General features: G+C 45.5%; 1 protein-coding gene across 1 annotated transcript in view; it reads left to right on the forward strand.

The window, feature by feature from the left end:
• Positions 1–8,292: 8,292 nt before the first annotated feature.
• Positions 8,293–17,981, forward strand: part of ATP10A (ATPase phospholipid transporting 10A (putative)) — an 831,750-nt gene continuing 822,061 nt past the window's right edge. Inside the window, exon 1 of the mRNA XM_085622881.1 lies at positions 8,293–9,675. Within this exon, the coding sequence (XP_085479007.1) occupies positions 9,200–9,675 (476 nt within the window). The 5' untranslated portion in view covers positions 8,293–9,199. The remainder of the gene's footprint in view (positions 9,676–17,981) is intronic.

Here is a 17,981-nt window from a genome sequence, read left to right on the forward strand (position 1 = left end):
CTGAACCTGTTTAGCAGTTTCTGGAGACCAGAAAGTGTTTTAGACATAAGAAGAGTGTCATCTGCAAAAAGGTGGGTCGGTATTTTCTCCCCCGCCAGGGCGGGGGCATCCGCTGACTCCTCCCTCAAATGGTCTGCCACCCCATTAATAAAGAGGGAAAACAAAGTCGGAGCCATCACACATCCCTGGCGGACCCCCCTCTGGACGGGTATTTTATCAGTCAGTTGGCCTTCACTCCCCCATCTGATTCTTGCATACGTGCCATCATGCAATCTTTTAACCAGTTCCAAAAGATATCGAGGGAGTCCCATATCATGCAGTACCTGCCACAGTTTAGCCCAGGGAACAAGGTCAAAAGCGGTTTTAAGGTCAATAAAGGCCAAGTACAAAGATGCCCTGCCAATCAGAACGGTCTTCCAATAGGTAGCTATAAATCTGAATACTTGGTCCATAGTACCTACTTTCTTTCTAAAACCTGCTTGTAAATGTGTTAGAAGGTTTCCCTCTTCTAGCCATGACCCCATTCGTGAGATGAGTACCCTACCAACCACCTTTTGGATGACATCAATTAGACTTATCGGTCTGTAATTGGCGGGGTCCTCTCTCACCCCCTTCTTGTAAACTGTGACGACCTCTGCACCCTTCCAAGAATCTGGAACTGAATGGCCCCGTAACAATAAATTCATCAGATTAAAAATAAGGTTTGCCCATACTGTAGGGTCATGAAGAATCAAATCACCTGGCAGCCCATCTGGACCTGCCGCCTTCCCAGGTGCGATGCTTTTAATCTCCAAAGCGGAATGTAGACATCCTATGAGGATACAAACAATACTATAGGTTGACATAGGTTATGTAAACTGGCCCACATGTTGTCGCTGCCCGGCCTCCGGGATGTGGGCTAACAAGCTGTGTATGAAAGCCTTCTGGCCCAGAAAAGAAACGGCACTGGCGCTAGCGGTGCAGGGCCACTATGTATGTACGATGATTATCCTGTGATTCTGCAATAAAAACGGTTTTAAAAAAAAAAAAGGGATCTGTTCTTTCAGCAACACCTTCTTAACATTTTGTAATTCCTTCCGTGCTGCCTGCACATTTGCTGTAAAATCAGGGCAAAAAGATAAGACATTATTTTGGTAGGTCGTTATGCCTTTTTGTCGTGTTGTGCACAGGATAGTGTCGCTATCCCTAAAATTTAGCAGCCTGGCAATTATTGGCCTCGAGGGAGCACCAGGAGGAGGGCGCGCCGCCAAAGCTCTGTGAGCACGCTCAACAGCAAAGAGGGTAGATAAGTTTTCAGCTCCACAAACTTCGCAAAACAGCTCCTCCATGTAATCCTCCAAGCGCCCCACATTTGCAGATTCAGGAAGGCCCAAAATGCGAATGTTAACAAAAGTCCGATTGGCCGCACTCTGCTCGTACCACTCAAGGCGCGCAGGTGCGTAGCCATGGGCTCGTCAGCCCCACCGGCTCAAGGGAGCCTGAATATAAACAAAAGTCCGATTGGCCACACTCTGCTCGTCCTACCAGCGTGTTACCCCAAAGCATTGTGGTCCATGAAGTAGCATTGGCGAGTACGCCTATGCCAAAGTTTAAAGTGAAAATGAGTGTCGCGTTAGCCATCCCTGGACACGTGTTTCGAGGTAGTTGCCTCTCGTCAGCAGGGAGTAGGTATGTGTGTGGGGTTGCTGTGTAGGCTGCCATAAAAAGTATTCTCAGGTAAAGTACCACTCAAGGCGCGCAGGTGCGTAGCCATGGGCTCGTCAGCCCCACCGGCTCAAGGGAGCCTGAATATAAACAAAAGTCCGATTGGCCGCACTCTGCTCGTCCTACCAGCGTGTTACCCCAAAGCATTGTGGTCAATGAAGTAGCATCGGCGAGTATGCCTATGCCAAAGTTTAAAGTGAAAATGAGTGTCGCGTTAGCCATACCTGGACACGTGTTTCGAGGTAGTTGCCTCTCGTCAGCAGGGAGTAGGTATGTGTGTGGGGTTGCTGTGTAGGCTGCCATAAAAAGTATTCTCAGGTAAAGTACCACTCAAGGCGCGCAGGTGCGTAGCCATGGGCTCGTCAGCCCCACCGGCTCAAGAGAGCCTGAATATAAACAAAAGTCCGATTGGCCGCACTCTGCTCGTCCTACCAGCGTGTTACCCCAAAGCATTGTGGTCCATGAAGTAGCGTCGGCGAGTACGCCTATGCCAAAGTTTAAAGTGAAAATGAGTGTCGTGTTAGCCATCCCTGGACACGTGTTTCGAGGTAGTTGCCTCTCGTCAGCAGGGAGTAGGTATGTGTGTGGGGTTGCTGTGTAGGCTGCCATAAAAAGTATTCTCAGGTAAAGTACCACTCAAGGCGCGCAGGTGCGTAGCCATGGGCTCGTCAGCCCCACCGGCTCAAGGGAGCCTGAATGTAAACAAAAGTCCGATTGGCCGCACTCTGCTCGTCCTACCAGTGTGTTACCCCAAAGCATTTTGGTCCATGAAGTAGCGTCGGTGAGTACGCCTATGCCAAAGTTTAAAGTGAAAATGAGTGTCGCGTTAGCCATCCCTGGACACGTGTTTCGAGGTAGTTGCCTCTCGTCAGCAGGGAGTAGGTATGTGTGTGGGGTTGCTGTGTAGGCTGCCATAAAAAGTATTCTCAGGTAAAGTACCACTCAAGGCGCGCAGGTGCGTAGCCATGGGCTCGTCAGCCCCACCGGCTCAAGGGAGCCTGAATATAAACAAAAGTCCGATTGGCCGCACTCTGCTCGTCCTACCAGCGTGTTACCCCAAAGCATTGTGGTCCATGAAGTAGCGTCGGCGAGTACGCCTATGCCAAAGTTTAAAGTGAAAATGAGTGTCGCGTTAGCCATCCCAGGACGCGTGTTTCGAGGTAGTTGCCTCTCGTCAGCAGGGAGTAGGTATGTGTGTGGGGTTGCTGTGTAGGCTGCCATAAAAAGTATTCTCAGGTAAAGTACCACGCAAGGCGCGCAGGTGCGTAGCCATGGGCTCGTCAGCCCCACCGGCTCAAGGGAGCCTGAATATAAACAAAAGTCCGATTGGCCGCACTCTGCTCGTCCTACCAGCGTGTTACCCCAAAGCATTGTGGTCCATGAAGTAGCGTTGGCGAGTACGCCTATGCCAAAGTTTAAAGTGAAAATGAGTGTCGCGTTAGCCATCCCTGGACACGTGTTTCGAGGTAGTTGCCTCTCGTCAGCAGGGAGTAGGTATGTGTGTGAGGTTATGCGAATGTTGTTGCGCCTTGAGCGCGCTTCAATGTCCTCATTTTTTGCCTGAATAACAGGTAGGAGTATTGTGATGTCTGACGTCTTCGCGGCTACTTGTTGCAAGCCGTCCTCAGCATCGGAAATGCGCTGTTCCACTTCTCCGAGTCGTGCTGCCTGTTTATCTAGCTTTGCGGAGAAGTGGTCCATTCTGCCGTTAAAGGCCTCGTTCTTGCCGTCTATGGCCTGAAGACTTTCGTGAATTGCTGCGAGTGATTTCACCAGCGCTGTGGGGCCTGCGATGAGGAATCCAGCTCCGAATCTGAGGCCGCATTTTGCGCCGATTTGCCTCCCTTACGGAGTTCAAATGTGAGACGCGGTTGGTTCTTGTCTGGCTTGCCCATGCTGTCCCCCTCCACCGGCCACAGCCCTTCACCTAGAGATGAGACAACTCCACCACTCACTTTGAGCCACGCGCCCCCCCAGTGATTCGCACTCCGGAACACAAGCGGTGCGGCCAGGGCGAAGCCTCCAGTGTAATCTCCTTCTGTCTCTCTGATGCCCTGCCCCCAAGTGATCAGCGTAAGGGGACACCAGAAAGCCTGCCACGATCAGTGTGCTGTTCTCCAAGCTGCGCCAGGTATTAGTTCCGAAATCCGGCCATCTTATACTGACCCGGCACACAACAGTACAGGAGAGGGGGGCACACACACACGATCTCGCAGAAGGGAGGTGGAGGGGACACCCCACATGGGCAGCACGCACAGCAAAGCTTGAGTCCTCAGATCTCCAGCGCCCAATCCAGCTATCTGTTCACAATTTTGCCTCACCTCACCTCACTGCATCATTTCAGTGTCCGTAACCACTTTCACCATGCATGTCTGAAGTGCGTGTGGGTGGTGAATCGTCGTCCGATCCTCTTGCCGGGCAGACCAGGCAGTGACAGCAGGGGGGGTGACCAGCGAAGCGGCACAACAGCAGGAATCACCGCCCGACTCGCTCACAGCCTCGCGGCCTGTTCGTGGCCTACTCCTTCAGTCAGCGCAGGCCGCTGGCGTGCCCCCAATGACCCGATCTCCCTGTGTGGGCCCCCCGCTCACCTCCGACAGCTACTGGTGCAGTCACTCTCCCCCGCCCAGCCAACGAGGCGGCACCGTGTCAGGCAGCGCAATCCACACATCGTTCCGGTCTGCTCCAATTATTCAACGGTGTGTTCCATGCAGCGACAGGACTCGAAGGGCGGATCTCTGGATCTCACCATGCCGCCATTACTGCAGCGCCGGCACACTCCCTCCTCCGCCGATCTTCCTCCAGCACTCACACCGCAGCTCAAATTACTTCGTCAGAATAGCCTCGGAGCCAGCAAGACAGTCCTACCAAGTTTAACGGCAGATGGCTCAGTCGGGGAAGGATATATGCAGGATATCGTTCAGCGGCCAGCAGAGCAACACTACAGTGCGGCCATCTTGCCGAGCACCAAGCCACATACCCCGGGTTGGACTCTTCTTCTTGGTTTTTCCCACTGGGGTGTCTGGTGCCCTGGGTATTGGCACACTAAGGTTCTGATAGGCCTTTGAAGCTTCCAGTCCTGGAAGGCCATCCTGTGCTGGAGGAGGTGTGAAACACCCCCGCCCACATCAGGTATTGTTTCGGTCCTCTGAGATCACTGGCCCTCACCCCATGAGGTCAAAAATGTGTCTGGTGCTGGCAGGCTGGTGAAAACCCGCCAGAAACCCCACTAGTGTTTGGTTAGGTTTCAGGAGACCCTTAAAAGGGTCTCCTGTGTGAATGTAATTAAAAATCCAACACTGGCATCAGTGAGGGTTTATTAAGACAAGATGTTTGGTACCAAACATCTTAGAAATCAGTGATGCCATCATGGAGCTAGCAAACTCGTATTGACAAGTAGCCTGCCCATGTATTCTTTATGGCTTCCATGTTCACTTACAAAATCACAGAATGGACTGGACATTGGAGGAGCATATCTGTTCATGCTGATATGACCACACATAGGATATAGTGCACCTTGCCTTAGGGCTAAAGGCCTGCAGTAGGGGTGACGTACCTATATCTTATGCAGCCCATGGGGAGGCATGACACACAGGGCTGGGTGCCATGTTGACTCTTTAGATTTTCCTGCACCAATACATGCAGCCTGCAATGGCAGAGTACATAGCCTTGGTGAGGGGTCCTGGGGTGGCATTAACAGTGTTGCAGTCACAAACGACCCTATCCAAGGTACTGGAGTACCACTTACTATGGTCTCACAGGGGTATGTGAATTTGTGCCAATCATGATACAGTGTTTAGGGTAAGAGATCTTTTTTCCAATATATACGACTTGTAGCACTTGTTGTTATAATGATAAAATAGTTGATCCCCTTCACCGATCAGTTTCCATCTTTTGTGAACTTTATCTTGCTGCATTTGTGCAGCATCTTGAACGCTCTTCTGTCCAGCAGCAGTTGATGTTAGCGTAGTATATGACATATTTTTCTTTGTTGAAGGAGTCCTCAGATTTTGTAGTTAGCAACACTGTCAGGAGGTAAAGATCCTACGCTACCACCTGCTTCACTCATGTTTGCGAATTTGAATCAACGGTAAAACCTGAAACAAAAACAATATTAAAATAATTTACCAATATGATGGCTAAAACACATCATTTTAGAACCACCATTGTAGGGTTGCGCTGAGGAGTTCTTTTCTGTCTCTATTAGACTACTTGGCCCACAAAACCTGAGTTTTGACACCCAAATGAAGAATATAGCTCTAATAGTTCCTGAAATATGACATCACCACTGCAACACATCTGCTATTTTTTAAAACGTCGTCAAAAAAATTCAGCACAGATTATTAATGTCTACCCAAGCTAAATCATTTCTCTAATGATGAAAAAAGACATCAAAAATGAAAATCTCTGGACAACAACTATTTTAAGGAGATATATTGAGGGGCCAGGACTATCGTTCACAGCCTGAGATCTCGTAGCACTATAAATACACAAGTCACTACTTTCCACAGAACCAACCAGGATTCAATTCTGTGACTCTCTGTTCACATACAGAGACAGTGATGGCAGTAACCTACTAAGGTTTTATAATGTAAGAGTGTAGATTTCCCACTGATTAGTTTAACTTGCATTTATTTTTCATTTAAGGTGTTTACGTTGTTTTATATGCAGTAACCGATGGGTGAAGCAACAATAAAACATTTGCATATTTTATACTATTTATTCATGTTTTTCACCCTGCTCAACCCTTGCTGACACACCCCCAGACACACAAGTTTCCATTCTTTTTTATGCACTTCAATTGCTTTACATAAAGACAGCCTGGAACGTAACAAATAAACAAGGTGGTTCTTCCAGGCCATGTCCATTTACAAGTACTTACAGAGTCATTTGTGCAACCCTTGGAATACAGACGAAGACCGCAGAGAGATCCAACCCAGAGTTTGAAGACCTTTAAATTAGTGTGATATTATCAGGGTTAATGTCACATGACTTCACTTATTGGGAAATTAATGGTCAGGAGTCATATGATGTCACTTCCATTGATGCCATCAATGGAAAATGGTGTGTGGTGTACGCCACATTGGGACGTCAGGAGCTATATGATCACCCGGAAAACATTAGGCAGGAAGATCTGAAATGGGTGAAAAGTAATTTTATAAAACTAAAGATGATGGAAAGGGAAGGGAACGAAATACAAAAACCATCAGTAAGGGTTCACTCCCTAATAAAAACTACCTTGTTAATAGAACCCTACTTGCTTATAGTCACTAAACCATTCCATCGCTGGCTCCTGACTAGATTCCGATTTAATCTAATACATTTTATTTTGGGGGACTATCCGATTTGGTCTAAACCTGAGGATGCTGGATTATGCTCCTGTGATAATTACTTTATTCAAGATACTTTACATTTTGTACTATTTTGTAAACATTATTCTATGATTCGGAAGAAGTTCTTGGTTCCCTTACTTAGACAGAAGGGCTTCCTTCAGGCCAAACCTGCCCTACTCTATCTACAAATGTTATCAAATAATCAGGAAATTTTTTGTATAGCGTCTTTTTTAGTGGCCGCAGTCAGGGTGAGGGGCAGAACCATAGCTACTAGAATTTCGCCGTTTGACTAGACATGGTACGACTTTATGGCAAGTTATTCTTTTTGCGACTATGCCTGTTTATGCACTTTAGCTTTGTGTGCAATGATAATTTTTATGATAATTTTTAGGATTAGTTTTAGGATGAATTTTAATATTGTTATTTATTGTATTTTGTATGTGTATATGAATGTAAATGTTGTTTGTACTTTTATGATTTTAATGAATCGATTAAAGTGGATTGACTGAAGACTGAAGTGTGTGGTGTAATTTCTGCTACCACTGTTATTTTGGTGACTCTACGCCCACGAGGTGATGATAGTAGTGTTATCTGCGCGCAGGGGCACATGAGGCGATATAATTATAGTAGGGTGTGGATATATCAGATTTTCCTGCTTTGTTGAGCTTAGCGACATTCGAATTTCACCAAATGTAACATCTGAGAATTATTGCCCATAAACTCGCCTTTATGTTTTGACTTTTAAGGCACATTCTGTGAGAGTTGCCTACCGGCAGGAAAACGAGTCAGTGATTTATTTCAAGATGCCACGCTCCTTTTTGATTTTACGCATATTCGAAACACCCCCGGCTGGAGAAAGAGAGCGCCCACGTTGCAATATATTACACCATCATGTGTTTTGGGCAAACATGCCAAGCCACGACGCAGTCAGGTCGGCCTTCTCGGGTTTCCCGGAGACAGTTAAGCAAATATGAGACGCAGACCCCTCCTTTCCACTCCACCACCCCCCTAGCCTTAAGTACAAGGCTGCAGCGTAGGGCGATGAGCAGTGGTGAATTAACATATCAACTTGTTGCTGCTGAAGATTTCTTCAGCAGAACAGTGTCGCTTGCCCATTGGTACTGGAGTTGAAGAAGTTTGCTTTCGCGTTTTAAGCCTATTTCCCGAAAATACGCTCCTCTGTTTTCCTGCCGCCTCAGTGCGCGCGTCCAAGAGGGCGGAAACTAGCCTGGGTTTGTGGGAGTGACGTGGAGGAGGGGCCCAAAGTGCACCGGGACTTCAGCAGGACACGAAGTGGGCTCCCCGACCAGAGGCTTAAAAGTAGCCACTTCACGCCGGAAAGAAAGAGGAAATAAAAGCGGAAACGCCCCTGGACATTCGTCGCCCCGCACCAGGAAAAGAGCTGCCGCGGAAAGCAAAATAAAGACCCTAACCAGGAATTGTGAAACAAAATTTTGTTTCTTCGTTTTGCCGCCGCTTACATTGGGAGGTCCTCGTACCATGAGAGGTGGGGTAGCTAGCTGGAGGATGGACGGAGGGAGGTGCCTCCGCTTCTTAAGAAATACTGAATGACTTTGGAGGCGCTGATGACACCTCAGAAGGCTTGTTGATCAATGACACCATGTTTGTTATTGAAAAGTTTGTATACTGAAGACAGCGCCGTGCACTTGTGAGCTAATTAATCACAGAGGACCCTGTCACCGAAAAGCTGGTTGGCTTCCATGGACATGATCCACCACTTGGGATATGGCAGATTTCTGAAGAGGTGTACGGTTATTGATGAGGTGATGGGCCACTGATGAGCTGTTTGGTCGCTGGGAGTTATTTGGTCATTTTTTTTGATCTGTGAGTTGTCACCTGAACGGTTCTTCCCTCATTTTTGGAATACAGTTAACTCCAGAGGCACCAGTTGGCCACTTACGCGCTTCAGATAGCCACCCTGGTGGAGTCTGTTCTACTTGGATGTCTTTGGTCACTAAAGCTCTGGGTGATCAGCCAACTGCTTTGTGACCACAGGTGTTTTTGATGGTTACTTGTGGGGTTTGTGCTGTGGACTCTTTCTGTAAAGATAAACTGTAAAGTGGCAGCGTGGATTGGGCTTCTCCAAAGTGTGCCAAGCTGTTTGAGGAAATACTGCACCTAAAGGTAACTGGTTATTTATAATGGAGAAGGGTGGCGAGGTGAATGGCGAACTTGGCAGCCAGGTCACAGATGAAGAGGTGAAGAAAAAGAAGAGGAGAAAAAAGGGAAAGTGGGAGGCCAGGGCACGGACTGTGCGCTCCAACCTGCTGTACGAGGTGGGATCCCAGAGCCGACTAATGCCATCAGCGGCCAAGGCAGCCCCAGAGAACCCCAACAGGCAACTGCCTGGCAACTGCATCAAGACCACCAAGTATACCGTGCTCTCCTTCCTGCCCAAGAACCTATTCGAGCAGTTCCACCGCCTGGCCAACATCTACTTCGTCTTCATCGCTCTTCTCAATTTTGTACCCTCTGTCAATGCCTTCAAGCCGGAGATGGCACTGGCACCTGTGCTCTTCATCCTGGCCGTCACCGGTCTCAAGGACCTTTGGGAAGACTACAGACGCTACCGTTCCGACACAGAGATCAACCACACCGACTGCCTGGTGTACAGCAGGTATCCCGGGGGCTTGTGGGTAACATGGGCTGGCGAGCATTCAGGGGGCACCAGGACTCTGGCTTTAAGAGTAGCAGGATGCATTCTGAACATCTTGTAGGCTGATGCGTCTCCTTGAAATGCCATTGGCCCAGTGCATCCAGGCATTGTATCGGCACAGTTAATAATGAATGAATTACCTACTTTTCTATACGAAATAGATTTAACTGTATCCGTGTTTCCACCCAACTGCCCTTGCTGTGGAAGAAGTTCTAACAAATATGCAAATTCCAGCTAACCTTGGCATTCAGCAGTTGACGGTGCCATACTGCACCATTGTAGTGGCATGATGCACCATGAAAATAATGATAACCACTTGTGTGATAATGACCACAACTGGGGTGGTAATGACAAGAGGCATCCTGGGCACGGCTGTGGCAGAGCGTTGTCATGTGGTGTTGGCACAGAGTGTCTTGAGCCAGGGGTTCTTGGTATTCTTAGCAAGATACTATGCAGCATGCACAGGGTGGCGGTGTTTTTCATAACTCATTTCATTGACACAGATACTGGCTGAGGCCATGTGCTATGGGCGTTAAACTGGCATCCTGCATAATGCCGTCAGTTCTATCATCATGCATTATTATCACAACACTGACAGTAAATTCTGAACATCATAGTACTACCAGGCATCTAGTTTTCTAACTGTGGCACAATGCACCTTTGGCTTTGTAATGTCACTAGAAGTCCTAGGTTGTAGGTGGGGCGTAATGCATGCCAGTTCTTACAATAGGGTCATGACCCATACGTTTTTAGTAGTGAACCGGTGAAGCAGGAGAATTGTAGAGGCACGCTACATGCTATATTCCCCATTTATCTCTTGATCCATTCATATTACAGTGCTTCCTAGAATTGACAGAATTTCTGTATACCTTGTGATTGTTGTATGCACTCATATTGAGAGTCTCCCTGTGCATTCATTCTAGGCATGTTTTTGTTTTACTGTTTGTAGACATGAGTGTGGTTACATGTTTTAAGGCTGTGAGGATGGTTCTGGGGTTTTAGTAGTACCAATGCTTGTCCTTGTGTGACATTCATAACACACCTCCTTAGAAAAAGCCAGCATGGATTCTGTGGTTAAAGAAGCAAACAAGTGTAGAGAAAGAAAACACTTCTCTTCACCCAGTGCTGCACCTGCAACAACAGACACACTTGAATGTTTGTTTGATGATGTCGCCTTGAGTTTTGAGCTCTATTGTGACATTATTCAACAGATGGCCCCCCTAAGTCATAAGACGATGAGTTCTTGTCATGCAAGTGACAATCATTGTCCTGGGAGTGATAGGGCCAGCATGCATCCTTGCCTTTATTTGTGGACACCAAGCTATATTTTGGACATGGCCCTGGTGTAATGTTCCAGGGGAATTGCAGTTTCACTACAGTCTCTTTGAGTAAGGGCACAATGTATCTTGGGAATAATAGTGGGTGTAAGCACTGTGGATTTCAGTGTTTGGATCATACTACTTGAACATTGGTGCAGCAGAGTCCTTTAGAGTACTGTGGTGCCAGGTTGACTTGCCGACACAGCACTAAAGAAACTTGGAATAGCAGTGATTGTCTCTTTAGTTTGGGACCTGGCATTTTGCTCCCTGGCCATTTTCAGCAGTATCATACAGTCAGGGTGTGTAAGGTGTCACTGTGAGTCCTGGATGTGAGTGACTGCACTACATGTAGCGTTTCTGGAATTACCCGAAACTAACTTTGAAGTGCACAATGCATATTCCATACCTACCTGTCTGGTGAGCATTATGTCCAGTTGCGTTCTTGTAACCTTTCATAGTAAAAACCTGCTACTGATCTTACAGAATTGAAGATCGATATTGTTTTAGAGCAGTGGTTTTTAACCTTTTGACTTCCGTGGATCTCCACTTAATCATTACTGGAACCCAGGGACCCCCACTGAATCATTATTGGAAACTTGAAGCCAGGGGACTCCAGCCTAAGCATTTTTGAAGAGTTGAACTGCAAAACAATGCACATAAAATACAGAAACTAGCATTCAAAAATTATTAACTATTTCATTTAATTTCACGAACAACTTTAAAGAAAACCAAATGTTAGTGGAAAGGTTTGAGCTTTCCTAAGTTCTAATGGGGCCACTCCTCATCCATACTACATTCTGTTTGATGGACATGCACTGCTCCCACAAATCAATCCAACTTAATTTTTGGCCTCGAATTTCAAATTCCTTCACATTTACAAAATGTTTTAAAATTTTGAACTTTACATTTTGTTTCTGTATTTAAATACACGTCATTAGCCTGTTAATTTTATTTAATATTCTAAGCAGCCGAGGACCTCCAGAGTAGGCTTTGTGGTTCCCGGGGGGGGGGGAGGAGGGGGGCGGGGGAAGGAAGGGAGGAGGGGGTCCCACAGGTTAACATACCACTGTATTAGATCATATTAAAACATCTCTTTTCACTTGCACGAATATGTGGATTGAATGAATATGTGTTCTTTTTTCGCATGCGTTTACAACGCATGCCATAACAACGCGGTCGTTACAACGATCGCGTTGTTATTTCACATACCATTACAAAGCAAGTCGTAACAACGAGTTGCGTTAGGGGGCACTGGATGTTGGAATAGTATAATTTACTATTCCAACTCCAGTCTGTGCGGACACTAGGGAAGGTGTTGGATTTTAAATACAACACCTTCTGCCCCCCAACGCAAGTCGTTGTTCGGACTTGCGTTGTAACGGTATGCGAAATACCAATGCGGTCGTTGTAACGACCGTGTTGTTATGGCATGCGTTGTCACGCTGTTTACCGGATTGAATATGTGTTTTGTGAATCTTGAGTATTGTATGATTATACTGGTGTTCACAGCTTTGCCTCTATTGGGCCTTCCTTTTAGAAATCATTCTTAATTATGATAATCCAAAAACGGTTTGAGTTAAACCATTCAAGTCCCAGAATGCATCTATGAGTCAAATGTAAGAATAGGGCTTGAACTGTTGCCAATGGGCATGAGGTCACATGGTCAGTCATAGTTGCCAGAATAAGGGAATCTGAACTCAGAGGCTTGTGTAGCAATACAAGCTTCTTCAAACCGCCAACCAAAGGGTCAAAACTGAAAGACAATATAGTTGAGACTCCAGTCATTCAGACATTTGAAGTGAAACTGTCTACAAATACTAGCAGGTGGGAAGCAATGGATCCGGATCCTGAAGTTAGGAGTAAACCACTCAAAGTGCTGTGTAGTGTGTATACGATTGACGCATCTTCGGTTGCTAATACAGCATTGTGGATAGTCGCATGACGCAAACATGGCGAATGGTCTGAGATTTGCTGCAGCACTGCCACCCTATGAACCACCACCAGCGTACTGATCTCATATTACAATGAATGTCAGGGCCTGATTCACAGTAGGGTCAATGCGTAGGCAACGCCGGGAACACGAAAGTACGAGGGGTAAATGTTTTTATGAAGGGCGTCAGGTTTGAACACAAGTCAAAAGATGTGTCTTTGGGTTTCTTTTTCAGCAGAACATAGAGCGGCTAATCATTTACTCTATATTAAAACGGGGTCTTTTCAGATTCACGTTTTGTCAAGTTACACTGTAACAGCACAAGCATCGAAAATTGTTTTATGTTCGCTGCCCGCCACGGGCATGCAGTAATAAATACATAGACAAATACAATAAGAATAATAATAACAAAATAGGTAAATATTACATCTGAGGGGCTACAAAAAATAGTGCTTGCTTTTACTGGTCTTTTTGCATTTTCATGGCCACATTCTAAAAGTTGGGTGCGCTCGAGGGTGGTGACGTGCTTGACTGCTGACAGCCGGAAGTGTGCGCCGCGCGTGGCGTTGAGTTTACAGGTCTGCCCATCCTGCACGTCAGCGTGCTGGGCTGCGAGCAGCCAAGATATGCAACACGTGTCAGAGTTTAGGACGGTGTCCGGGTATCACTGCCTGCGGTGCACACAGAGGTAGTGTAGTACTCTTTCAGCGTGGCTCGCTTCCCTGGCTCCAGCCCTCTGGAGGCAGGGCGGCCCGCCTTGATGAGTGAAGAGGCACGCCCTGGGCGAGGCGGGCGCGATCACAGAGATCTGTTATTTTATTCAAACAGATGAGGCTAAGTGTACTTTTAAGCTGTTTACAGCCTTGGGCGGGAATAATGGAAGGGTGCCTGGGTGCAGGAAGGAGTCACGTGCTAATAAAATATGTAAAAAGAAATGTCCTTGGCGAATTATCGTGCTAAGAAAAATCTTGCGGATTCGTTTCCATTAGGTCAGAATAAGGGTGATGTGTCACTCTATTCCCTATGAGGCACGCGCTCATCTGACCCTTTTTCTATGATTTGAAAATACAATCTTCATACTCTTGAATGTGTCAGTGAAAGCATCATTACGGTTATGTTTTAAATTGTAATATTTCCAGGTCCTAGTGGGAAATGTGGGCGAACCAACAAATGAATAGGGAGAGCTGGGCCAAGGGTTAGCTCCGGTTCTAAGACGTGAAAATATTTGGCATGAAAGTCCTGCAACACCTCCTTAAAATATGATGATGTGTCTTCGAAATTCTAAAGTGTGTGTTTCTTTAACATTACCCTAGCGTATCAGATTAGCGCTGCATCGAGAAGTATTTATTAAAAGTGAAAGTTTTTAAACACGAACTAACAAACATTCCTGCTCCCATCCTGCTAATCAATGCTTCTAGTCAGTTAAGAGGCAAGCCACTTTTCATGGGTGCCCTGTATGAGGCCTAGCTTCTTATAGAAGTAGCAACATTTTAGGCTATTAAATCAAACACAGGAGCTTTGTGTACAGTGTATCTCCTGACCTCACATATTTGAAGGCACTCACCCTCTTTTGATAATGCAGAAGGAAGATCACACAATAAGGTCCCACAGGAAAGCCAAGAATGATTCCAGGTTTTGTGGTTTCACATTGTGCAATTCAGCCATTAAATGGGTATATATTTCCCACATCAAAGGTTAATTAATGCTTTGTTAATTGTTGCTGTGTGAGGTTGAACGTGGGTGACAAAAATAATCCATATTTTGTTTGTATTTTTTGGTAGTTTTACATAGCAGAAACCTTTAGCCAAGGATATAAGAGTGCTGCATAATGGATGCAAATTGCATTACACCACTTTTTCAGGACAGGGATATTTACCCAGATTTACATGATGCTGACGCGAGTCTGTGATTCGAATCTGGTTGCCCGTGTCTCAGTTAAAAGCTAGTGGACCATATCTCTTCCTGTGAAAACGAAGCTCCTTTTGGGCTCGAGGGTCCAAGCAGACCTCGCGATGATCCAGTGCCAAGTATGTGGCTCAAACCTGGCTCGAGCTTTAAGTAGCTCCCCACTTCTGCCTAGTGGCTGTGATGACTCAGTAATCGCTGATACCCTCTTGCTTCTAAAGAAGGCTTGTTTATTATGTTTTAAAAAAACATAACTTGCAATTCTGCATCATGATAGGGAGTGGCAAAAATATGAAAAACTGCATTAGAAGGAGCTAGCATGTGCAACCCGGTAAGCTTCGTATTCATGTGCCTAAGAACCATACTCGCCAGAGGTGCCGACCAGTGCTTAATTTGTAAAAAAATAGGTGCCAGGGACCAAAGTTTTGCTCTGAACAAAACTTTGAGCCCTAGCACTTGTTTTTTTGGATGCTATTGAAAGTTGGTGTGCAGAATACCAAGGCTGCGTATTTTTGATTCCACCTCATTCCTCTTTCATACACCACTCGACATTCCCTGCCCCTTCATAATACATTTTCATCCCAGTTTTTCCCTTTGTCATATTTTTCTGTTCATGCTTTTTTCTCCTTGTGTTTTTTTTCTCTTTTGGTCGAAGCCTGGTGAGGCTAAAAAGGTGCTGGTCCACAAAACTGAGTGCTGGTGGACTCCACTTGCAACCACCAATTCAAACTAAGTCCTGTTGTTGACACTCTCATGTCGCTTCCAGATGTGCATATATATGAGACAACGCTACATCGCTACCAAAAAATGACTACTTACACTGTGTTGTTGATTACCATGATAAGTCTTTCAGTGGCATTTGTACTGCAGTGGAAGTATGAGATCTGGGGCTTAGAACTCGGAGTAGAATGGGATGGGTATAGAGGACAGAGGGTGGGAAATGAAAACTTCTTTCTTGGGGCTTCTTGGATGTATGTGTGTTCATCGGCTGGTGAAACATCACAAGGATCTCCATTTAGCATGTGGAAAAGTCAGAGGAGTTTTGAGCCAGAGAGCATATAGCTCGACAGACAATGAGCCTGGACCTTTTAATATCACTTAATATGTACCGCTGTGGGTGAAATAATGAGTCCTCTTTATAAGAGCCTTTTTGTCTTCGTCTTCCTTTTTGCCGAAGTCATGACAGCTCGTATCTCTATGATCTGGAGTAGATGGCGACGTTGCATCAGGAATGTGTGTTCATATCTTTGTGTCTCAGTGGTTCGGCCCGTGACGTTTCAGTTGTACTGTGGGGCGTATTGTGACAAATGGTCAAATGGACAGTGTAGATGAGTGATTTGGTCAGTTTGACAGCTTTCATAGCTTTAATCATGGTGGCCTTGCAAGGCTCTAAAATGGCATTTATTGGTGTCCCGTATGATATATTGTGGTAACAAAAACGTAGATAATTGTCAACTTTGTTGAAGTCTATACAGTTAAACAGAGGCGGATATGAATGTGTTTAAAGTAGAAACTATCACATCTGCTGAGCTCTAGTAAATGGTATGACCTTTGATAATCAGAGGAATTCATCTATGATGACAAGGAGCTATTGCCCAATTGGAGCAGGCCCACCAAAATGATTTGCTACCTGCTCTCACAGTACTTCAGACATTGCCAATGGCTCAGGGGATCATCTTTTCACAGGCGCTAGCAGATGTGATGGTGGCAGTCATTTTTTCCACTAGCGTGTTGAGAAAAGGGAACCATACTTTCAGTCTCACTCTCTTGGTGGCCACAGTACCTCTATTGTCCTTGTCTGCCTGCTTGTTTCTTCATTGTTTGAGTAATATTTAGACCAGGACCTCAGAGGATTAGCCCCTTCCTTTAGCTGCAGTGTTGATGTGCAGACTTGGTTCTTTTTAAGTCTCGGTACAGCTGGAATTTAATTAGGTTTTACACAACTTGTAGTACTGTGTCTTCATTTGATGCTCTGATGATATTTCTATTTTCCAGTACTAATGGGGGAGCCTGTTTTGTGAGACATTCCATGTAAACTTCAGAAGTGAAAGGTCTGTAGGTACAGTTCATTAGCGGAAACGGTAAAATAAATCCTGGTAATCTTGCTATTTCAAACCTTATCTTTTAATATGTGACTGCATTTTTGTCAAGAGGTTTCCAAAAACTAACACCAGTGCTTGATGATCAGTGATGATAGTGAATTTCTTGCCATATGAGAATGACCAAAATCATTTACAGGCCCACAGTACTGTTAGGCTTATCTTTTCTGCTTTAGTGTAGACTTTTCTTGGACTTGTCACGCTCTTGGTGGCATTTGCTATGATGCTTTGTGGCAGCTCAGGGTCATACTTCTGCTGGAGTAGTATTACACCCAAACCTACAGCTCTCAACCAAAATCACTTCATCACTCCCAGCCAGATCAAAATGTTCTGTCCGCTCCAAAGGCAGCATGACACTTCTGCGACCATTTGTAAGATTGGTCCTCCTGGTGAGGTCTCAGGGGAACACTGAAAAAGGGTAAGTCCTGAATTTATCTAGCTAAATGGTTGGCTATTCCCAAGAATGAACAAAGAGGTGGGACAAGATCAGGAGTTTAAGTCGACCTGAGATCTTCCACTTTGTTGGAATCAGGGCCTATTCCATCTTGTTTGAAGATATGTTTGTAGAACTCTAGGTATGATTTTCAGAAACCATACTTCTCTTTATTGAACATGAGGTTCTCCTCATTCAAAGCACTGCAGACAAGCACAAAGATTGTTTCATGGTATGTTTTGTTTTCTTACATATTAAAATGGCATTACTGCTGTTCAGACATTTGGGAATGCTTTTAACTACCTTTTGTGTTTTCGCTTTGAAACAACTGCATAGGAAGGCTCCTCAAATTTGAATGGTTTGTACTTTAATCGACCTATGTGAATTAGAAACATGATGAAATAATAAGGCAGTTCTTTCTGCTCCAGCCCATGACAATCTTTGTGCAAGCCAAGCTTGGAGAAAAAATGTGCACAATTTAGCCGGCTAATCATTCTTTGTTCGTGGGAAATGAGATGCTTCTTTCGGTTTTACTCAATTTATCTGGTGCGTTTACTCAGTTGCCTATTGGGTATAGAGCT

The sequence above is a fragment of the Triturus cristatus genome, chromosome 8, assembly GCF_964204655.1.
Source record: "Triturus cristatus chromosome 8, aTriCri1.1, whole genome shotgun sequence".
Classification (NCBI taxonomy): domain Eukaryota; kingdom Metazoa; phylum Chordata; class Amphibia; order Caudata; family Salamandridae; genus Triturus; species Triturus cristatus.